This window comes from Thamnophis elegans, chromosome 3 (genome assembly GCF_009769535.1).
Source record: "Thamnophis elegans isolate rThaEle1 chromosome 3, rThaEle1.pri, whole genome shotgun sequence".
Classification (NCBI taxonomy): domain Eukaryota; kingdom Metazoa; phylum Chordata; class Lepidosauria; order Squamata; family Colubridae; genus Thamnophis; species Thamnophis elegans.
In genome coordinates, this window is record NC_045543.1 from 74,957,269 (window position 1) to 74,981,948 (window position 24,680).

Below are 24,680 nucleotides of genomic sequence, written 5' to 3' on the forward strand. Positions count from 1 at the left end.
TTAGATGCAGTTAATTCAAGATAATAGTATCATTTCTATGCCATCAAAGGTCATCATAGCTTTGAAAGCAAAGCTTTATTACAATGTAACACTTCATATGAAGTGTTCACATGACAATTATTGGGGGTAACTAGGTGTTGGTTAATTTGCATAACACTTCAGAATACACTGAACAACAAACCTCTGCCAACAACAAACCACTTCCAATACACCAAACCAACAAACCACTTCCAAGAAACCACCACCAACTTCTGAATACACTTAAGACCTGTCCATTCTTTCTCTAGACAACTGGTCCCGATATGTATTTTTTCTTATTTACACTTATTCAATAGAATTTTCAAGCTCCTACTGTTAAAACAGGATTTAAAATTTTCATATTATGGAGTAAAAAAAGATTGACATATATACTATACACATTACTAATATATCCATATTTTATGTCATACAAAAAGCCAATTTCTTTTTCTTTCCCTATATTTTTCCATGTGAATAGTTTTCTGGATCAAAAATAATATTTTTAGCAAAATGTTAAAGTACTGAAAAAGATCAGGGAGGGATGGGAAGAAAAATAAAAGAAAATTCCTATTGTGCAGCTAGAAATTTGTTTCTGTGATATTATACATGTAGCCCCGTACAGTGGAACAAATAAAAGATTTACAGCAAAACTTACTTGGGATAGACTGGCTCATACAGGTATTTGTCTCTTGCAGAAATAAGATTGAAAAATAATATGTATCCATTTGCAGTCTGAAAGTTAAGATAGACAAAATTAAAAAATGCATAGATTTAAAAGTTTTCCAAAAAAATAAGAGCTGTCAGTAATTTAAACTCCATATATTTAAAACATATGGAATGTTGTACTCAAGGGAAAAAAATGAAACAGGTAGTCCTCGGGTACAACCATTTTTTCTGTGACCATTTGAAATTATGGTAGCACTGAATAAAGAGACTTATGATCCATGCCCAAAATTATAGCCATTGCAATGCCCCCATGTAACCCTATGGTTGCATGTTACTGGAAAAGCTGATGGACCAAGGCCAGAATGTCTTGATTGGAATGGATACTTGCTTAATGACCCACGATTCTCAGTTAATGACTACAATGCGAAGCAACAGGATTGCTGTCATTAGTCAGTGTGATCATGTAACGTCTCGGTGTATGACTACACCAACTGATGACAGCAGTTTCAGTGCCAATTGTGATCATAACTCAAGGTCTACTTGTAAGTCAAATCAAATCAAATCAAAATGTATTATATTTATTGACCACATAAATTGAGCATTCTTTCTTTTAATACTGTTAATACTGTCAGAATATTAATTCTGACTTAATGGCAAAAAAAAAAGTTTAAGAAAACCTTAAGACAGACAGGTACTTAAAAGGCAGAGTTTATATGGTGTAGGGAGGGGGAGAGAGAGAGCACACAATATCATAGTTTGAACACCTGATTTTTGAATTTTCATTCTTTAGTTTCAATATGTTGTTTTATTTAATTGTAACCTCCACATTTGATGGGTAACTGCCCACAATACTAATCAGCATTTTCTCCAAAAATTTAATTAATATGGACTCTAAATCAAAAACAGGCACTTAAAAGAATGTTAACTAGATTCCTTTTTTAAATAATTTAACATATTTCTCAAAGACAGAAGGAGAAAAAAATATAAAGGTTTCAGGTTTCTTTCCAAGCATGGTTTCCTGTTTTTCAGTTAAGAATAAGATGGAGAAGGAAAACATATTTCCACAGCTGCTCCTAGTAATATTTTCTTTAATATTTGATGCAAAACTACTATGAATCCAAATATAGACATATGTGTTTATATATCTAAGTATATATTACAATTTCCAGATTATGTTCTAATTAAATTCAGTGTTTGAAAGAAACAAAAGGAACAAGATAGCACTGTCTACTTAATTTTGCATTCTTTACCATTTTCTGTATTTAAATAATTTATTCATTTGCTATGTCATGCTACAAGAAAGTGTAAGACAATACTATGTAGAAGTATCAACCTGACATCAGCCTAGATGCACATTCTTGAGTTTCATTTGCCATACAAGTTGATAATGTTACAAGGCTCAGTTCTGTACTGATATGAAAAAAGGCTGAATTTGACATTTAGCCTACATTATTCTGTAACAATTATTCTGACGATATTATTTTATATTCAGTTGTATAAGTTTAAGAAGCTACCGTTAACTTTCATTGGAAATTATATAAGTAAACAGATATAGGTTTAGATATAGATTCTTCCAAAAAAATAGTAATTATCATTATGGAAAGCTACAACAGCCCAGAAGAATGCTATCAGGTTTTTTTAAGCAATCCAAAACTAATCTTGTCATTCTTTTTTTAAAAAATAAATGTTTTCACAACTTTGACACAAATATATATAAAAACAGCCTTAAAATAGTGCTTTGGAATGTAACAAGTAAAAAAATAGCTAATGGCCAACTATGATTCTGAATAAAATTAGCCAATCAAGCAAGTATACAAGGGAGGATAACTGTGGCCTCACAATCTCCCTGTGCATCATTCAGAGAACCTCAGGATTAAACTGACAAATTGCAGGAATATACTAAACAATTAAAATAAAGAGTTTCAAATCTTAGCAGAAAATGAAGTAAGCATAGGTCACCTGTAAGAGGTTGTCCTACTATTGCTGTATTTAATATATTACAAAGATTAATACAATTTAAAGATGTGAATACACGTTTGAATGAGATACCAAAATTCAGAATGTATGTCTTTATGAAGAATGATGGTTTTATGAAGCATAATGCAACCACAAATTCAGATGTATTTAGACAAATTGTTACTGGAATCGTAGGACACTAAATTCATTATCCAACATATTTGGAGGAAAGACAAAAAAGAGTGCCAAAGGACTCTGTGATAGCCTTGTAAAACAGCCCTATCTGATGACAGCTTAAAGAGATGGCATCTGACTCTCAGATCATGGTTGCTCTAAACAATATATAGATATAGATATAGATATAGATATAGATAGATAGATAGATAGATAGATAGATAGATAGATAGATAGATACCAACTCACTCTACATTTTAAATTTATTCTTTAATTAATTTTTTATCTGTTTCAATAAAACGTTATGTGAAATGCCTATTAGAGTCATAAAATGTCTCTATACAAGTTTCTTTACTTACCGAAACAGCTATCGTGGTACTGTCAGACTTCCATTCAGCTTGGTCATAATGTCCAAATTGCGACACAGCTTTTAGTGTTTCTTTGTAGCTTACAATTAGCACACTGGGCTGGGATAGGAAGAGAGATAGTATACAATAGTTACATTATTTTATATTTCAATGTTATCATTTTTGTAACAAAGTTAAATCTACTACCTATTACTTTCATAAATTCAATTCTTTCAAATAGCTTTAAACACTTTAAGTGATAGCATATCTACCTAGTTCTTTTTAAAGACAACTACAGTAGAACTGTAAAAATCATTGTTTATTTATATTTTCTAAGATGTTGTTTTATACCTAAATTCAATGCATTATACCAAAAACATATATTAACATGTTTAAGAAGCTCCCTCTGAGCAAACTAATTAAGAATTGTGGCTAGGAAAATCTAAGAGTTCCTTATTTCAAAACCACAATATAATCTTACTTACTTGGCAAGTAATAAATTAAGCATGATGCCTTAAAACGTTCTGCTTTAAAAATATGGCTCATGCACTATTATTGGTTTTAAAGATTTATTCAAGATGTACAGCTATCATTCAAAATGGGTCAATTTAGATAGAACAGTTAATCATTCCAAAGTGAGAAATGTATTAATAAAAGCTAATGTTGCATTACAATTCTCAGACTTGGAAAGATCAGAACATTTTATTTTGCTCAGAAATGTTTATTTTAACAAATGACTGAGCATTTGTTCGTGAATTTGTTTTATAATAAGTGTTTGATTTCTATCATTTGCAGCACAAAATTTCAGATCTAAACTAGATACTAGAAACATTGGAAAGTAAGCTGATGCTTCACCAAGATGCTAATTTATAAATTCCCTAGAGTATCAATAACATACTTCCAGAATCAATTTGAAGGGTCCCAAGAGTATATTAAAAGATTGTAAAACAAACATAGTATTTATGCCAAAACTATGGGGTTTTTTTCATTTATGAATATATAAATAAAAATAAAGTACCATTCAACAAGTTGCTTTTATTACAAAACAATAATTCTTGAATAATTTACTTTTCAAATAATTGCACTATTTTTAGATATCTGGATAGATTTATGCTATTTTTCTAAACAAGGCTAGCAGGGTGTTATATGTGGAGTATTTCCATCACAGATTCTACAATCAATAGATAGAAAAGCTATGATCATAAATTCAACTACTTATTAATTTTATTGTAATGGCTTGCTTTCTAGGATATTCAAATAAATAACCTGCATGTTTAATCTTTTAAATGGATATCTGAAAAACTGATTATCTCCAATTGTTTCTGCCTGACTAGTATGAGTGTGCTCCAGCTCCCCATAGTTAAATTGTAGGACCTAGGAAGCATGCCTTTTGGTCCCATCCTCTGGACCAGCATTCCCTCAGAGACAAGGGTGGCACTTTTTTTCCTATAAGTCTGGAAAGCTTGAAAACCTGGCTTTGGTTGCAGATCTGGGGACAATGTTTATTATTTGTTTAAGGTCCCTATTTTGTAGATGTTGCTGCTTATTACATTGTTTTAGTTGGAGCCGTACATCTGATTCAATGTTTTTAGCCATGTTTATGCTTTGTTTTATATTTTTATACACTATCCAGAGTCCATTGGATTTGGGCCATGAATAAAATAAATAATAATAAATATAGATTCTCATTGTAACTCATGAAATTTAACAGTGTGAAAAAATTTAGTTTTTAAACTCTTCAAGCCCAAAGAAACCCCAAACTACTATGCCAGCACATCATAAATGCACTAACCCCTTTATCTTTACGCTTCAAATACATTTCAATGATAGGAATTCAGCTGAAAGGTCATATCTTAAAATGAAGATATGGAATATTAAGATACTGGTATTCTGGCATATGCTGTTGCAATAATATTACTTCAAACTGTTTAAATCTGGTACCCTCCAGTTGTTTTGAATTACAATTACCATTTCCTCCACTTCCATTGCCATTTAAGGCCTGCAGTCAAGAACAATGGTTGCTATAATCCAAAACACCTGGAAGGCATCAATTGGAAAAGGCTGATATAGAGTTTAAAGCACAACCTTGCCTATAACATTTGGCAGTAACTAATGGCAACTTGTTGCAGAAGATAAGCTGCCGAGGAAAGCAGCATAATGGGAAAAGAGGGCTGCAGCATTTAAGAAGAGCAGTGTTTACTGCCTGTACTACTGTAATGACTTCCCCCAATCAGAAATACTTGTACTTCATTTCACTATTTTCTCCTTCAATAGAAATTATAGTAAAATTCTAATATACAATATACAAATTCTAATGTAAAATTCTCTTATACAATTTGCTTGAAAGTGATTTTTTTCAGAAATATGCTTTATTTTTTGTTTCATGTGTTGTACAGTACAGCTCATTAAATATGCATTGTCAATGGCAGGAAATTACAGAGTCATAGCAGAGCACTGTAATAAGCATACAAACAAAATGCCTATATATATAATCATATGTCATATATTAACCAATTCTCTTATGGATCAATTTAAAAAATTCAAGCTCACACTGGATTTTTGAAAATCACAAAGATAAAGCGCTTATAAAGCACTTGAATGTAGAAGTTGTTTCCTCTGAGGTTACCACCCTACCTTGTTTGTCTTTATTCATGTGTATATGGGCAACATATATATAGCAAATGGGCAGGAAAAAAAGCTAGAGGTAGCAGAGAATACACAGGAATGGCTTTTACCAATACAAGAGAATATTTGGTCTTTGAAATGTTTTGTCTGGGTTGCTGTAATGTGTGTTTACTTTATATGTGTGCCTACATGCCCATTTTGGTTCTTATTGCTATGGTGGGCATTTTTGCTAGACAATATGAGGCAAATTGCCTGGGTTTTTCCTGTGTGTTGCAAATGTTTTTTCTTGCAATGGTTTTTTTTCCTGGTTAAACTGGAAATTTAGAGAGGTTCAGAAGACAGCTCACAGAAAAGTACAGACATGAACAATTATCAGAAGTTAATGGTACCACTCTAAATATACGCATTTTTCCGCTCTTATTGCGTCCGCGGAATCTCGCCCAGCCGCCCTGTTTAGGGTGACCCACTCCCTCCTGAAAGGCGAGGAGGCGGGGGAACTCTTGCAGGGAAGAGCTGAGGAGTTTGTTCAGTTTCTGTTGGATAAAATCACTCAGATTCGGACAGACCTGGACTCCACTTGGGCAGTACCAGACGAGATGCTGAGGGCTAGTCTTAATCAGATTTTTTGGGATGAGTTTGAATTTGTCACCCCTGAGGAAGTGGACAAGGCCATGGGAGCGATGAGTGCCTCCACCTGTTTACTGGACCCGTGTCCCTCCTGGCTGGTTTCGACCAGCAGAGAGGTGACACGAGGCTGGCTCCAGATGATTATCAATGCATCTTTGCAGGAGGGTTTTTTCCCGCAACCATTAAAGGAAGCAGTGGTAAGAATCCTCCTCAAGAAGCCTTCCCTGGACCCAGCTGTTTTGAAAAACTATCGTCCCGTCTCCAACCTTCCTTTTTTAGGGAAGGTTGTTGAGAAGGTGGTGGCGCTTCAACTCCGACGGACCTTGAATGAAACGGATTATCTAGATTCCTTTCAGTCTGGTTTCAGGCCCGGGTACAGCACGGAAACTGCTTTGGTCGCCCTGATCGATGATCTCTGGCAGGCCAGGGATAGAGGATATTCCTCTATCCTGGTGCTTCTTGACCTCTCAGTGGCTTTCGATACCATCGACCATGGTATCCTTCTGCAATGCCTGGGGGAAGTGGGAGTGAGAGGCACCGTTTTACGGTGGTTCTCCTCTTACCTCTTTGACAGGTCACAGTCAGTGTTGGTCGGGGGCAAAGGTCGACCCCTAGGCCCCTCTAATGTGGTGTGCCGCAGGGTTCGGTCTTGTCCCCCTTCCTATTTAACATCTACATGAAGCCGCTGGGTGAGATCATGCGACAGCATGGGGTAAAGTATCATCAGTATGCTGATGATACTCAATTATATCTTTCTGCCCCTTGCCAGCTCAGTGAAGCGATGGACGTGACGTGCCGATGCCTGCAGGCTGTTAGGGTCTGGATGGGGGCGAACAAACTTGTGCTCAATCCCGATAAGACTGAGTGGCTTTGGATGTTGCCCCCAAAGGACTGTTTAGACAGTCCATCCTTAACCCTGGGGGGAGAAAATTTACGCCCCCTCAGAGAGGGCTCACAATTTGGGAGTCCTCCTGGATTCGCAGCTGAAATTGGAGCATCATCTGTCGGCTGTGACCAGGGGGGGCTTTGCCTAAGTTCGTCTGGTGCACCAATTGCAGCCCTATTTGGACCGGGATGCACTTCTAACGGTCACACATGCCCTTGTCACCTCGAGGCTGGATTATTGTAACACGCTCTACATGGGGCTACCCTTGAAAAGCGTTCGGAGACTGCAGTTCGTTCAGAATGCGGCTGCGCGGGCGATATTGGGTGTGCCGAGGTATACCCACGTTACACCTATCTTCCGTGAGCTGCACTGGCTACCTATTGGTCTGCGGACTCAATTCAAGGTGTTGGTTATTACCTTTAAAGCCCTACATGGCTTAGGGCCAGGATACCTTCGAGACCGCCTGCTGACACATACCTCCCAGCGGCCAGTAAGATCCCATAGATTGGGCCTCCTTCAGATGCCGTCGGCCAAACAATGTTGGCTGGCGGGCCCTCGGAGGAGAGCCTTCTTGGTGGCTGCTCCGACTCTTTGGAACCAGTAAAAACTTGGCTGTTCCGGCAGGCCTGGGGCTGTTGACCTCACTGTTGAGGTCCGGCCCCGACTAGAATGAATGTATGAATTGTTTTAAATTGTTTTGTCGCTATGTGCTTTTTATATTTCTTGTAAGCCGCCCGGAGTCCTTTGGGATTGGGCGGCATATAAAAACTCCAAATAAATAAATAGATAGATAGATAGATAGATAGATAGATAGATAGATAGATAGATAGATAGATAGAAAGAAAGATAGATAGATAGATAAATATGTAGGGAAAGGGTAATAGAACAGTTTTATTTAAGGGAAAGTCAGCTCAGCACTACTGAGGGACCTTAACATGTTAGAGTTCATTATAAACCTTGGATCAATCTTGCAATGCCCCCTGAATGGTATGGATTTCATAAACATGAATAGTGTACCTGAAAAATGGAAAAAATGGAAAATGTGCTATGGAGGGACTTGTGAAACTACTAGATTGCATAGAAAATCCTTTTTCCACTTACCAAAATTTCAACAAAAATGGAAGAAAAGCTTGTTATTAACAATACATAATTGGTAAAGAAAAATATAAGGAGTGGTTTTTGTAGGTAAGAAAATAATTCTGTAAGAGGAATAGGATCTTTCAGGGATCCTGTTTTAATATCTATAACTTTCAAATCCAACTGTCTTCAGTAGAATGACATACAAATTGTAAGAATTTGTATTTTTTCTCCAACTCTGGCTCTGTTGAACTGGAGTTTTAAATTGCTAAATAAAGGCAATGTACAATGAAAGCAACTACAACCTGCCATATGAAATGAGCTCCTCTTAGTCTCTAAATGGGATAACAGCTGTCCTATTTAGCCACAGCTTTGGAATTAGTAGCCTCAACCACCAGCATCCCAGAAACAGGCACGCTCAGAGGAAGAGATCTTCTCACTATAGAAATCCTGAGGCAAACAACTGTAAAACCCTTGGTAAAGTGGAGGAACTTTGAAAGACATGCAGATAGGTTCACAAATCCCAATGTGATCCCGGTACCGAGTAGCTTTAAACTGTAACTAGGTAAGAATCATCATGAATGAAGGGACTCTTGCCTTATCCCATGCATGACTTAGTGTCTTAGCAGCAGGAGTTAATTAAAACATAGAAAGGGGAGTACCCACAAGCTCACTAAATGCTTTGTTCCATTATGGGAGTTACTTCTGAAATAATTTGGAATGTAGCAGGCTGAAATAAGCTTCTGAAAGAAAGGTGGAATAGAGAATAAGCCTAACAAACTTTTTCCTCTAACAGCTATAGTTATCTGAAGATGCTACTGATTATTAACAAGCTTTTCGTATCTTCTGCGTATTTGTAGTTATGACTCATACAGTTTAGAACCATTCTGCTAAATTATCTTTAGCCTCAACACCTTAACTTCAAAAAATGGCACACACCATGCTCATTACAACAGTATTTAGTGATCTGTTAATAGTTCTCTGATGTTGCTTCCTGGGGGCGGAGCCTGTCGCCGAAGGAGCTCAACGGAGCCCCTCTCAGAGTTCTGGTCTGTATATCTAATTAAGATCAATAGATATCACCCCTTTCTGGCAGAAAGGGGCAGGCAGAAGCTCAGGTGCTAGGATTTATTCGTAGTTCACAGCCCTTTTTCTTTTTTTTTGGGCTGCGAACGGAGAAGAGATCCAGCGTAACTGAGCTCTTATCTCCAGCCAGTTCCTCGCAGCTGCCTTTTTGCAGCCCTAGACAGGCGATCCCCCCCCTCAGGACAATGATAAATTGCTTAAAGCAACTTAAGGCTAACACGAGCGGGTCTTACTCCTGTGATGTTTTTTTTTTATAACTATCTAAATACCAGCCTTGTTTTTCCTTTGAAACTTCTTTGTTCAACCGGTTACAAAATGGCGTTTTTACTGTGTTGGTGATTGATGACGTAATTAACCAGCTTTATCTCCCCGGAGACTGCTACTCATTAACAAGCAAAATCTACAAATAATTTATTGAGAACTGACCAAGTGAAGACACTGTTTATCTGTTTATTCTCAGCTTTTATCTATAATGCCTCCCAGGTCTAAGCAGGCAAAAAAATCCCCCCCGCATGTGCTTAAAGAACTTGTTAGTAAATCGCTGCCTTTGCCTCCTACACCCCCTACTGGAGATTCCTTGACACAGGAGCTTCTTTTTCAAATACTCAATGATTTTAAACAAGAAATCAAAGAATTTGTGCTGGATTTATGCGACAAAATACAGACTAAAATTGCCCAAATAAAGGTGGATATGTTTGAAGCTATGTCTACTCTGACAGATTATATCGAAGAAATGGAGACTAAGCTGGAAACTTTGGAGGAGGCTAATTCTAATTTGACTTCCAACATCCAAGCATTACAACAAGAGATTAGAGATACTCAAACACAACTTACAATGATAAATTATAACAGAAAAGCGTCTGCAATAAGAGTCAGAGGACTGCCCGAAAAGAAAGGAGAGAACTTGAAACAGACGTTTGTAGAAGCTTTCAGCCAAGCGGTGGGAGGTCCGGGATTCAATTTTGATTGGAATATTCGAAAAATCTATCGCCAGAATTCGTGTGTAGCAGAACAACGACAGCTACCAAGAGACATAATTATATACTTTTTCACAAGAGAATCCAGGAATGCGATCATCCAAAAGTTTCACAACAACAGGCTCCGAATCGATGGCCATGATTTGTTTGTCTTTAAAGAAATCCCGCTCCAGATGCTGCAAGCAAGGAGAGGCTATACTTTTTTAACCCAAGAACTTAGAAATCGTCAAATACAGTATAAATGGGAAGCTCCAGTTGGAATCACAGTTACACTCGAAAATCAAAGATTTCGTATTAATTCTGTTTCGGAAGCTCGGGACTTTTATTGTAAAACTCTGAAGGCGGGGCTTCTTGACTCACTCGGAAATGCGGAGGGACAAGGTGAAGGAAAGACAAGCAGCAGTTCACTTGGTTACAAGAAGGAGGGAGTTGTTCTCCCCCTACTGGAGAGGCAGAAGAGCCGAAACTGAGGATTTAGCCATATTTTCAAAGCAGCGGGACACGTGGTCATAAGGCAGAGGGTTGCCTTCTCTTTCCGGAAGGGCAGAAGAGTAAGGAATGTGGATCCAGCGATGTCTTTAAAATACTTTCTAAGCTCTTGGACTGATTAAAATTTTAGGATTTCTGTCTGGTGTGAAATGGCAAAGCTGTGTACCGATGGGGAATGGAAAGAAGCATTGCTTATTTTGGACAGATATTATACGGGACTTTTATAGGACTTATTTGAATTTCAATCCAAACTGCGCATGAATTGTTTTCTGTGAGGAAAGCGGGGACTAAGATTTATTTGAAATGCGGTTTGGGATGAATGGAGTCGGGAGGAGTGGGGCAGAAGGGAAGGTGGAGCGGGATATCGATGAAGGGATCTTGGGATTGAATGAAGTGGTGTGGATTTTGGGCACATATTTTACGGATTTACATGCTTGAAGTATAACATAAAAAGCTCAGGATTTTAAAGTGAAGAGCGAGATCCTAATCTTATGGAATTTGGGCTTGGGAGGAATGGAGATGAGAAACGAAGGGTAGGAAGATGAGTAGCGAAAGTATGATTAGACTGCTCTGTATTTGAAGATAAATCGATTTTTGTATAAACTAATATTTGAATATAAGGTTAAGAAAGGCTATCTGGAGAGTCTACAGGAAGAAGGGGGTAAATATCAAAGAAGTAAGAGACGAGGACAAAATATAAATGGAATGATTTACACTGTTTAAATTTTAAGAATGATGGGAGGCTGAGCATAATGCAAAAGATTTTTAATTTTTTTTATTTTTATTTATTTTTTCTTTTCTTTTTCTTTTTCGGAGTGTTCTTTTTATTTTATTTTCATTATTATTGTTAATAAGATATTTTAGAAGGTGAATGGTACTGAACTATGCCGGGTGTGGGACCTGGGAAGTCGGAGGGGATTAGGGAGGGGGGTTCATTGGGGGTGGGTGGGTGGGTGGAGATATAGTTTCAATATATAGAATAAGAAGAATACACTTGTATACTGTTGATCCTTATCTTTTCTTTTTATTTTTCTCTTTTTTTTTTCTTTTTATTTTTTTTTTAGGAATAGAGAAATGCACCAAAGTGAGAAGTAGAGGAAAGGAAGAGGGAGAAGTAAGGAGGGAGGAAGAGGGGAATGTAAGGAGGATGAGAGGGGAAGGAGGGTGAGGAAGGTGAGAAAGGAAGATAGGAGGGGAAAGGGAAGTAAGAGGGGTGATCGTTGGAGGGAGAAAGGAAAGTTGGAGGGGGAGAAGAAGGGGTGTATGAAAGTGATAGGTTATGACTTGTGTTTAGGTTGGGGTTTTTCTTTTTTTTATTATTATATTATTATTATTGCAAATATTCAGTATATAAGTGAATGTACAAAATTGAAAATGAAAATGAATAAAACATTTAAACACGGCAAAAAAAAAAAAAGAGAAGTAAAAAAAAAATAGTTCTCTGATGTTGGCCCCTTTATTTAGTTCAACTATGGCCCAGTTCCAAATCCACCTACTGGCCCAAAAGGGTTGGAAACTGAAACTTGAACGTCATATTAAGTATCTTAATTTAGCTCTTGCACTGACCCTATTCCTTTCCCTCTACTGTCTTAGATTTTAATAGAGTCATAATCTTATTGTCTTTTTCCAAAGAAATGGAAAAGATTCCTCTTTTCAATTGTTTAAATCCCACAACTCAAGGCAGTGTTCCCATGTAATGGGCCCAAAATCATTATTAGATATTGCTTCCATTACTTACTTTAATGACAGAAGCCTCTGGATCTAATTCATTTCAGTGATATTTTATCTAGTGGATATAACAAAGCATATACATAAAATAGCTCCATTGTTAATAACATCCCAATTGCAATTAAAAAGGGCAATTTCTAATCTGATATCAGAAATTGAAAACATTAGCTTCCCAGCAATGCTTCTTGTTAATATTGAAAATTATTTACCATTTTGATGCCATATTTACATAACACACATTACAAATAAGTATTGATACCTTTGATGTTTATAGACACATGTATAAAACTAGGCATTTTCTAAAAAATATTTATCTATACAAGCTGGTAATCTACTCCTAGAATCAGAGCTGGAAAGAGGCTTAGTTGTCATCCAACCCAACACCATCTCAAAACAGACTCTATTACAGCAACTCTGACAATAACCATCCAACTTCTGTTTGAAGATTCTATCAAAGGAGAATTCACAACTTCATGTGAAGTCATTAGAACAGGATGAAGAGCAAAATAAAAGTTGGTAATATATCCAGAACTATTGGGATTTGGACATATAAAATACAGAAAACTTCTAAAAAATTATGCATATGTGAAATACTAGAACAAGATTGATGATAACAAAGCCTTTCTGTATTTGCATAAAGAACCTAATCAAAAGCACATATTACACTGGATTTAAGAAAATAAGAACAATCTTATTACATCATCAAAGCCCTTATATGTACTAGATAAATACATTTTACATGTTTGCAAATGCATTATAAACTTGCCCTCCTCACCAGAAAAATAGAATGATAAATTATAAACAAAAATAAATTATATTCATCTTTTACAACTAACAGCCAACCCAAGGTTAGTATGTAATGGCATAATTCAATCCTCGTTCATTTAGAAATTGATATTCTGGTATTTAGCTCAGTGTTTATTCTTGAGTAAGTATATGTAGAACTGTATTCTAAATTGTTTAACGCCATGTGGATGATTAATACGCATTGAAAAATTGAACTGTAGATAATTATATATTTTCCTTTTCATCTTATACCTTCCATTGCATTTGATTCACTAATCTTCAGTTCTAGTATTATATATGATATTTTTTTCATATTCACTTTTTAAATTTCTCTTCTTTTATTACTCTACCTCTACTTTTTTTGTAAATTAAGAAACCCCAAGAGAAGGTTCTCCAATCATTTAATTTTAATCACTGTTTTCTGAATTTCCTTCCAGTATTACCGGTATGTTTTCGATAGAACACCAAATCTTATATAAAAACACATTGCTTGTCTCAGGCAGATGACACTCTAATGCAATCATATGTAGTAGTATAATAAATATGTTTAAGTTTGCTATTTTGAATGATAACTTTGCAGGGAATTGTAGACTTACACTAACTTGACTATTTTGAAACCATTGCTTACAAAGATATTACTACTGGAACTAACAGACTGGGATTGCAAAATAATGTTGCATCATAGATATGAACTGAATTAGAAGCATATGGAACAACTAAAATTCAACTTCCTTTAGATCAACAGATTGATGGGACATTAAAAGATATTTAAAAAATTCAATTACAGAATGGGTGCCATATGTATATAGTAATTTGAGTATACAGCATTATTAGTATTAGAAATGTCATTACTAAGTTGTTATTGAAAGATATTTCACTCTTACACAAAATTTAAACCCACTCAATTATCTTCATCATTTCTGTTAGTTGGTTCTTTCTAAACACATCTCTATATAATTTACATAAACAGCACGTCCTACTCCTTCCATGGAATCGGATATCCAACGGAATAAGAAATGTATGAAATAAACTCAAATTTATGAAAATTTCAGATGCAAACTTAAAATGCTTTTCATAAGTGTCACATGTATACAAAATGGATAATCAAGAGGAATATGCCTCAAATGTAGATATAAGTTAGGAGAATATTGAGAATGCAATTCTACTACTTTTTTAAAAAGTGAACAGCTTCTTGAAATTATTTTTTCCCTATGCTCTAGCCACTACAACTACCGGTAGTTGTCAATTTACAAGCATTCAGTTAAGTGACCATTCAAAGTTACAACAGCACTGAAAAAATGACTTATGACCCTTTTTCACACTTATGACCACTGTTTGTGTGATCAAAATTTAGATGTTTGGCAATTGGCATGTATTTATGATGGTTACAGTGTAGCAAATCTCTGACAAGCAAAGTCAATAGAGAAGCCAGATTCACTTAACAACCATGTTACTAACTTAACAACTGCAGTGATTCATTTAACAACGGTGCAAGAAAAGTCATAAAATGGGGCACAGCTAACTGAGCAAATGTCTCCTTAGCAAATTTAAATCGAGGACTATCTGGATGTACCTGAAGGCAGGTTTGGAATTGAGATTAAGAAATACCAGTAAAGTTTAAAAGAAAATTTTGAAAAATTCCAAGGACGCTACAACAGAACCAATCTGTTTTATCTTCAAAACAAGTCCTTTCTTTTTAAGTAAGCATCCCTCTGCACACTCAACTTTCTGACACATCTAGAGCCTATTAAGTAACTAAAAATACATTTAAACTATGCTGTCAATCTGAAGATGTAAGAGAAGAGGCAAAAGACCTACATTTAAAAGGATAATATTAACACACATGTTCCGCCTTAGCCATACCACAAAACAAAGCCACAAGTTTTGTTTGAGCCATGTTTTCAAAGTATTTCCCAATTCAGCATCACATTCCAATGAGGGAGTGATGGACGGACGGATAGATAGATAGATGAAATATACATACATATATACGACATAGACATAGATACCTATATCTACACACACACATATACCGATATATATGTATATACATTCACATTCATACGTGTATATACATATATACTGGTATATATGTATCTACACGCACACACACAAAATTCTTTCTCACTATTCAAAAATAAGAGGTGGAAGAGGCCAAAGTCAGGTATGGAGCAATCTGGCTGGGTGGGAGAAAAAACCAGAAGAGAGCTTCGGGAGGAGACGGTAGCCAGAAAAAAAAACAAAAAACCCAGGCAGGGTGGTGATTATAGGGTGACAACTTTACTTACCCTGTTGTACCAGATGCTGAGCTGGGACGATGACAACACGGCGAACAAAGTCCTTTGCGGGTCGGCCTGAATGCCGAGCGGGGGCTCCTGAGCCTCTATGGGGCAAAGCAACCTCTTGGGCCAGCCGCTGAGGAAATACATAGCCGGAGAGCCAACCGGGCGTCCTGGCCAGGCGCCGTCCTAGCAGGCAGAAACGGCGGCCGAAGCCTGGAGGGTTTTCAGCATCTGTCTCGGGCGGCCGGGACGCTCTCGGCGCTTCCGAGAGGTACCAGCATAATAGCGAAGGGATGGAAGCTCCACTCGGGAGGCCGGCGTCGCCCCCTCGCCAGGCGGAGAGGCGCTCGGAAGAGGAAGGGAGTCGCAGCTGCCTTCCTGGCGGGTTCAAGCAACGGGACGGGGGGGGGGGAGAAGTAGGGGGGGGGCGTCCTAAGGGGAAAGGACGGTTACAGCTCGAGACGGCGCCCTCGCGACGTCGCCTTAACCTTGCGGGTGCCTCGCGCTCTTCCCGCCGCGGCTTCCTTTGCCTCGGCCGCCGCTGCCGCCGCCGCCGCCGCCATCTCTTTTTCTTTCTGCTACGTCGGCGTCTGGCGGTGGACAGCAAGGGGGGGCGGGGGTGAAGAAGGAGAAAGAGCGAGCGAGAGACGCATACGACCCGAAAGAGGGAGCGAGCGAGCCCTGGTCGCCTCAGGACGGCAACTCAGTACTGGTTAGGGAAAAAGGGGCGGAGAATTCGGACCAGAGGACCCCGCGATTGGCTCCAAGGCCCTTAAGGGGGGGCGGGAACAAAAACCGGAGGTGACGTTTTAAGATCTGCGGAAAAACCACCGAGAAAGGCTAGAAGGGAGGAAAAGAAATCCTCCCCTTTCCCCCTCCCTCACATTTCCTGCGCAGTGGAGGACTTCTCCATTTTGCGGATTGGATGGCGATCACCGGGGCGGTTGGCGAGGTCGAGGCGGGGGTAGGGGGAGAGGCGGGTGACGGTTTTTCTTTTGGCTTTCCTGGGATGCAGAGTCGGCTCTCTTTCCCCACGATGATGGCCAAGGAGTTAGGCAGACGCGCACTTAACGTGTTCTTACCGGCAAAAGATCATTTTGAAGCCGCCAGTCCAAAATGTACATGTACTGTACAGGTACTCCTCAACGTATGACCACCATTGAAGCCAAAACTTATGTTCTTAAGTGAGAAATTTGTTAAGCTAGGCTTGCCCCATTTTACGACTTTTCTTGCCACGTTTGTTAAATGAATCACTGCGGTTAAGTTGTAGTGACACGGTTGTTAAATGAACCATTGACTTTGCGTATCAGAGAGTTGCAGAATGTGATCCTGGGACACTGCAACCGTCATAAATGTGAATCAGTTGTCAAACACCCAATTATAAATCAAGTGACCCTGGGATTGCCATAAGTGTGATAAATGGTCATAAGTAACTTTTTTTCAGTGCCGTTGTAACTTTAGTCACTAAGTGAACTGTTGTAAGTCGAGGATTACCTATATTTCATCCAGGCTTCCCTAAAACCTTTTATATTTCGTGCTTTTTAGCAAAATGTGATGTGAACGTACCATGTGGTTAATAAATAATCCTCTACCACAAAGGCAGGTGCCTCTTGTACTTTAAGTTCCCCTCCCTATCTCTGATCAACACATCTAGTGACCAGTTTCATTAGTTTACAAGTTCCTTTTGAAACTGGAGCATGATGAACCTGCACCTGAGGCAGATTTTGCCATCTCTGGCATTATAATTTGGGGAAGAGAGGGCTTGATTCGTCAGTTGAACTCTAGAAAGAACATAGTTTTGTGTTGGTTCAAGCAGAACCCCCCCCCCCAAAAAAGATCTTAGAAACAATAAAACTAAATAAAATGTGTGTGAGAGCCAGAGTGATTTGGAGACCGTACTATTAGGATATATTTACATCAGAAATGTTTGAGGTGCAAATATTTACCAAAGAAACATATATTTAATTTATTATAATGTTGCAGAAAATGACAGCCGTTAGACTTCTCAGGATACAGGAAAAGTTTATTTGGCAGCCAGGTTCAGAAAGCTAGCCCATGGCTAGCATTGCAAGTTCTGAACAACCTTAATTATCGAAGCACGCATTCTTATACATTCTCAAAAGCATTGCAACACGGAAATACTTAACACATTTCTTAGTGGTTACCTTGAGGAGAAAGCCTTATAAGGAGATGAGGGTCTTACTTCTCCTTTTGTTTCAGGTATGGCTTACATGTTATTAACGAACTTTAATTGAACTTTGTGGTTTGGACTTTTAACACAAGTTTTGACATAGGGACGTTGGCGAGAACATCCTGTGGTTAGTGAATGGGGACACTTCCTTTAAGTAACTTCTAACTGTCCCTGTTATTCTATTGCAAGTTCCAACTCTTGTCTATGTGACTTTTAATATAGAAGTAAAGGGGTTCTAAGAGGCTGTCCAGGCTGACCCAGTAGGTTTCACACTTAATGTTCAAATCTCACTTTACGGCTGCTTTAATAAGGTAGGACTGCAGCAAAGTATGTGTGTGTGTGTATGTGTATGTATGTGTGTGTGTATATGTGTTTTTAAACCAATCTTCCATTTATATAAATATAAATGGAAGATTGGTTTAAAAACAGGGCATACGATTACGATTACTGATGCAAAAAGTGCTCTGGAAATTCCCAAAATTGTGTCTGATAGACAAAATCTCAGAGATTTCTTGGATGGTAGAACTAACATATCGAAAGCAGTGGTCTTCCTGTTTCTTATATAACTGTCTCTGTTATATAAATTAAGTTATAGTTAAAAAGCCTCACAAAGAAGTTTGTACATACTGTAGAAGTTTAAAGAGATGACGCTACCTATTTGCATTTGCCTATTTACACTTCCATTGCAAAAGTAGAAGTGCTTAATAATGAAAACTCAGTTTACATGAATATAAAGCAGAAGCAAAATATGGCTGTTATAGCATATTCTGGGAACCAGATTTTGAATTACTGACAGCTGTTCACTATAATTGGGCTTGAAACCTGACTGTATTTAAAAGCAACACAATAAAAGTTGTACATGTTGTATTACAAAAGAATTACTAGTGTAAATCGGAAATGCCAATAGTGCCAATAGTGGAGTTGTATCTGTTCTCAAAGACTTATTCAAATCTGAACTTACTATTCTAAATAGCAAATTAGGTTTTGATCCCTTAATTATTCTGATTTCATGATTAAATATACAATTCAAAAGAGTATTATGATTGCACTTGTTGGTACAGTAAGCATTAAACTATGCTTGAAATAGCTTGAGTAAACATATTGTCTCTGGGAAGTAACAACCATCTGTGTTTCGGAGTTTTTTTCCCAAGCAGGAATATCAATTCATATTTAACACTATCAGAAGCCTTTGCTTAAAGATAATAAACAGATGCTGCACAGTATTAATAAAGAACTTTTAACAATTCATTTTTTTTCAAGGGAGCTTTATGATTTTCTGCTCTAGCCATCATGCAGGGAGCATGAGTCTCTTAGCATATTTTATTGCTGCCCAAAGAGATTTTTTAAACTTTCTTTAAAAGCAGCTTAAAACACAATAGATTGCATTAGTGCAGCTTTTCCTATTGAGTTGCCTTCTAGATATGTTGATCTACATTTTTCCAAACCATCTTCAGTAAACAATTGAGTAGGTTTTACAAAAATTTTGTTTGCTTTTTTCCCCCTTCCATCAAGTACATTTTGATCCTTCGTGATTAACTGGATTAATCCATGCCATTTTCTTGTCAAAAATAATAATTGGTTTGCCTTCTTCCTATGCCTAAGAAAATGACTGGCCCACAAACGCCCAGTTGACTTTCATGCTTAAGGCAAAATTAAAACTCAGTCCTAGTTACTGGCCCAGTGCTTTAACTACTAGAAAAGAAGTACAGCAGAGTGCCTCTTATCTGGGATGCTATGGATGATGAAATAAAAGATAATTGATCATTTCTAATGAGCAGGATCCCATTTCTTCTGAGATTTTCCCATTATTTTTATTAATAAGATGTAGAACCTCTAGGGCAAACACAGAATATTTGCCTTTATTCATAATACAGAATATATTCTGCAATAGATAAGCACCAAATGTGATCCCAAATAAGTTTGTAAACACAGTATGCATATTAAACTTACAATTAAGAAATTACAGCTCATGACAGCTGGAGATAATTCACTGTAGTTATAGAAGGCAGCCAGATTCTTTTTGGAATGTACTCTGAGTTGGTACTTGCTTATTTTCTCCCATATACATGCATTTTTACTGCAAAGTCGAAGTAGCTGTGTTGAAAATACATTCTGGATATTACATTTCTGTATGGATCAGTAAAAATATTTTTAAATAATGCCTTCTAAAGGGTAGCAATATTGTAACGATAAGAACATTATATATTTTGTTGACAGCCATTTCCATTTTTCTTGTGCAAAAATCAACAATGCTGGTCTCTTCCCCCCCCCCAAGGCATAATGGTCCATTGCTTTTAGTATCTTTAGAAATGGGAACACCTGCTACACATAAATGTAATCAAGAAAATTACTACGAATAGTAGCTTTATTTATTACAGTATTTATTTGTTTATCTCAAGCTAAATGTGACTTTCTTCCTCTAGATACCCCTTTACTGTTGCTATATACTGTACATAGCTTTCCATAACCTTCAAAACAACACAATACAGTAAAATAAATACAAACAATAAAAATTCATCAGCTATCAAAGACTTAAAAGATACTATTTTATTTTTTAAATTTTACAATAGAGGACTCAAAACTGTTCATCTCCATTACTCCAAAATTACAAAATAGTCCTTAAAATAGTTCCTTATTTTAAGCTGTATTTGATCAAAGCCGTCTTGGATATTCCTGTTGATCATCATGCTTCAAGACATAACATGGGAATATTCAAGGTATTGTATTGATAATGCTATATTTTAGTTGGCTTTGAACATTCTTTACTGAATGAACATTGGATGTGTTAATAAAAACAGGTGGTGAGCAATAAGACAAAATTTGACTGAATAAATAAATGTTCCCTATTTCCATACTAAAATTCAGTGTTCATCATTTTTAAAACAAAAATGACTAGTAATCTGAATAAATAAAAAACACAAGGGGGAGCTGTATCACATCTTATATTAGAAACTAAACTTTAGTTCAAAGCAGAAATATTACAGCTGTCTCAACTACATGTTTACTCATTATTTCCTTTCAAAGGTTCTAGATCAAAGAGTAGAAAATCCAGTAATACAAGTAGTATATTTTCTTTTAATAGCATAATCCCTCTTAATCAGAGTTATTTGCCGGCACCACCAGTTCTGTCGCTTCCTTGTGTTTGTATAATGTCAGGCATACAAAAATTGCAGACCAATGCTGCTTTCTTTCCTACCCACCTTCTGCCCTACAGGCACATCTGTTGTTAATTATAAAACCATTGATGAAGTGATAAATTATTTAGGGACCAATTTAAATCGGTAAACGGCTCCCTGGGGAATAATAACTTGAAACTAAATGCAGGTAAAATGGTCACTATATTCCTTGTGAGAGATTTTAATTCCAGCAAGGTAACACTGTCAGACTGAGTGGGAGTACCAGAGGTGATATTCAGCCAGTTCTGACAGGTTCTGGAGACCCGGTAGCAGAAATTTTGAGTAGTTCAGAGAACCTGCAAATAGACTGGCCCTGCCCCCTGCTGATCTTCTTTTGTTGCCCTGAACAGCTGGAAAGCAGATTAGTGGGGTGGGGAGGGAATGGTGATTTTGCAGTATCCTTCCCCTGCCATGCCCACAAAGCCACGCCCACAGAATCAGTAGTTAAAAAAAATTGAATCCCATCTCTGGGGAGTACCCTTTACAGAAAGAGCAAGTGCTGAGTTTTGGAAGTGCTTTGGGATCCAAATCTCTCTCTATTAAACAGATTTAAGACAAAGCTAGGATGACCTTTTACCCGCTTTGGTTGACTTGTCCAATGTATCTGGACGATAATAGAAATAAAACTAAAGCACCTGCTGAAAACCTCTGGTTCCCCTCCAGCAGTGCTTGTACAGGAGGTTGCTTTCGTGTCTGTACTAGAAACTTCAGCTACTACTGATATAGTAGAAGAGAATATTTGTACTGTAACTCATTGTTGAAATGAGGGGTCCTCAGTGCTGTGAGCTTGGTTTTCTTGCAGAGGTTTCATTACCCAAACTAGATAACATCGTTAGTGCTAGAAGGGAATGGGTAGATAAATAAAGCACAATCCCTACTCCGTTCTAACCCTGATGATGTTATCTAGTTTAGAAATGAAATGTCTACAAGAAAGCAACCAAGCTCAAAGGCCACCAAGGACTCCATGTTAGTATAAAACATTGGTAGCTGGGTTAGTCTTGAGAAGAATGAAAAAAATGCCTCATTACATCTTTGTTGAAAAGGCTGCCTCTGCATGTTCTTTTTTAGGCCACCCACACATTTTGCCTTATTCTAATCTAAAGCGTTAAATGGCCTTAGATCCAGCTGCCTGAAAGAACTCCTTTTTTAAAATCTGAGCTTCCATGCTGCTTGGAATTATCTGAAGAGGTTCACCTACAGTTGCCACCAGAAGTATCTGCAGGGTATGATTTTAAAAAGGCAAAAGGATTTTTAAAAAAATATGCAATACGTATAAAATGCCCCTGTGGCTGGTGTATTCACTTTTTTGATTGCATTCTATAGCAGGGGTGGGCTATTAATTTTTTCGAGGAGCCACATGAAACACTGGATTTATTCATTATTAATGGTGCTTGTCTTTTGAATCAAAAGCTCAGTTAAAATAGTGTTTAATGCCTGAATCTTAAAACTGTCTTGCAAACTGCCGAAAGGGATAGTTGGCACGTTACTAGATTAGAAGACTAGAATTTCCTTATGAGAGGGGAGGCATTTCTCCTATTCAAACCCACTGTGCGGATGAACTCTACAGGAATATACCTATTCATATATCTGCAGTTGCCAAGAAGAAAAAGGTTAAACTTGCAAGGTTCCAGCTGCCTTGTGATTTCTTTTATAATGTAAAGAAGTTCTTGGCGACCTCCCTAACAGAATTAAATTTTATGAAACAAATACATAAGACTGCAATCTCAACAGACTGCTCATCTGATCGGCAAACACGCGGTCCAAGTCATGCAATGGATGCGTGACATTTTTAGAAAGTCCCAGGGTTTTACAGTTAGTTTTACTTTCACTGAAGCGTACAAAATTCACAGATAAAGATTGAGGTTGCGAGACAGCAGGAAGTTTCTTTTTAAAAAAATATATGTTTCATTGCTTTTCTTATAACTAACATTTTACCTTAAAATAATTCCAAAAAATATATAAAAAATAAATATAAGAAAAACAAAATTGGAGTTAGTTCATAGTACTATAAGTATAATAATTACATCTGTATTAAAAATAGTGCAACTCAAGTTTTGAACAACCTTTGACCACACAGAACCACGTGATCCAGTGTTTTCTTTTTTGGTGATAAAAGAACCATTTCAAAGGCTGAGAGCTGACTTTTTTTTTGATCCATTATTTTGTATCTAGTATTTAAGATACATGTATCATGTATGATGTGCTTTCCATGAGCACATAATCTTTTTGGTAACTAAGCATGATAGACCAAAATCTCTTAATAAATGGATAAATTGAGTCTCACCCACCCTGGGATTGGCCTGTACCACTCGTGCTGGCAGAGGAGGCATGCTGAGTCCCATCACCCCGAGTATTCCAGCTGGCGGAATCCATAAGGAAGGCTCTCTGCTGTTGCTCCTGCCCTTTGGAACATCTTGCCCTTCCCCAACATGAGATGGGCCCCAACCCTCCTGTCTTTTTGTAAGAGCCTAAAGATGTGGCTGTGCCAGATGGCTTGGGCCCCCAATGGGGATGGTTGATTGAGTAATAAGAGATCCCCCCTCTCCCCTCCTCCATGTATGTTTTTGGTTTTAATGTTTGTTTTTAACTTTTTATGCTTTAGATTTTATGTAACTGAAAACAGGCCAGAGTTACCCTATAGTAAGCAGACCAGAGTTACCCTATAGTAAGATTATAAATTTTATAAATAATAAAATAAAAATCCAGATTGTTTAAATATAAAGTAATGGCACATAAATATCTTAACATCTTCCCCAAACTCTGGTTCATTGCATTAAAAACATAGAACCAATAAAATAATGCTAACGAATAGAATCAAAGCATGTGCATGCTATCTCCAATATAAGGACAGTAACCAGAATTATTTGAGCATTCACTAGGAAGTCCAGGAAACCTAAAAAATGGGGGTGGGGGCTTTAATCATAAAACACATATTTTACATAAATAAAGACCTGGAACCACTGATTTTGTAATAAGAAAACTTGAATTCTCTAATCTAGTTTTCTATCCATATTTATTTTATAAACATTCTAGACTATTGGTGGTATTGAATTATGACTTTATTCTCGATCAAAACCTATAATATTAAAAAATCAGGGCCTTTGGAGGCAGGCAAAGCATTTGGAACAAAATGAGAATATAATAAGGACTTTAATTACAAGTAGTCCTTGATTTACAACCATAATTAAACCTGGAATTACAGTCATAGATAGATACTTTATTTGTATGCCGCCCTTTTCCCTGAGGGGACTCAGGGCGGCTCACAATTCAGGGGGAGGGAGGACAAACAAGTCATAAATAATAATGATTGTTAAGTATGTTACCAAATGACAGAGCCAGATTTTACAACTTTTTTTTTTTTTTTTGGCAACAATCACTAAGCAAACCCCATGGTCATTAAGCAAACCCATTTTCACCAATGGGCATTCTTGCCAGAAACTGGCAAAAAAGCCAAAAATGTTAGTCAGATGACTGGATGTTTGGCAACACAGCTGAATTTATAGCTGTTTACAGCATCCTACTGTCAAACCCAGGGTGGGTTCCAGCTTCTGCTACTGCCGGTTCACTCAGGGACACGCTTCAGGCACAT

General features: G+C 37.3%; 1 protein-coding gene across 1 annotated transcript in view; it reads right to left on the bottom strand.

The window, feature by feature from the left end:
- Positions 1–16,426, bottom strand: part of RIC1 (RIC1 homolog, RAB6A GEF complex partner 1) — a 57,225-nt gene extending 40,799 nt beyond the window's left edge. Inside the window, exons 1-3 of the mRNA XM_032213128.1 lie at positions 15,731–16,426; positions 3,174–3,281; positions 674–750 (exon numbers count right to left, since the gene is read on the bottom strand). Coding sequence (XP_032069019.1) covers positions 674–750; positions 3,174–3,281; positions 15,731–15,871 — 326 coding nt within the window. The 5' untranslated portion in view covers positions 15,872–16,426. The remainder of the gene's footprint in view (positions 1–673; positions 751–3,173; positions 3,282–15,730) is intronic.
- Between the last annotated feature and the right edge of the window lie 8,254 nt (positions 16,427–24,680).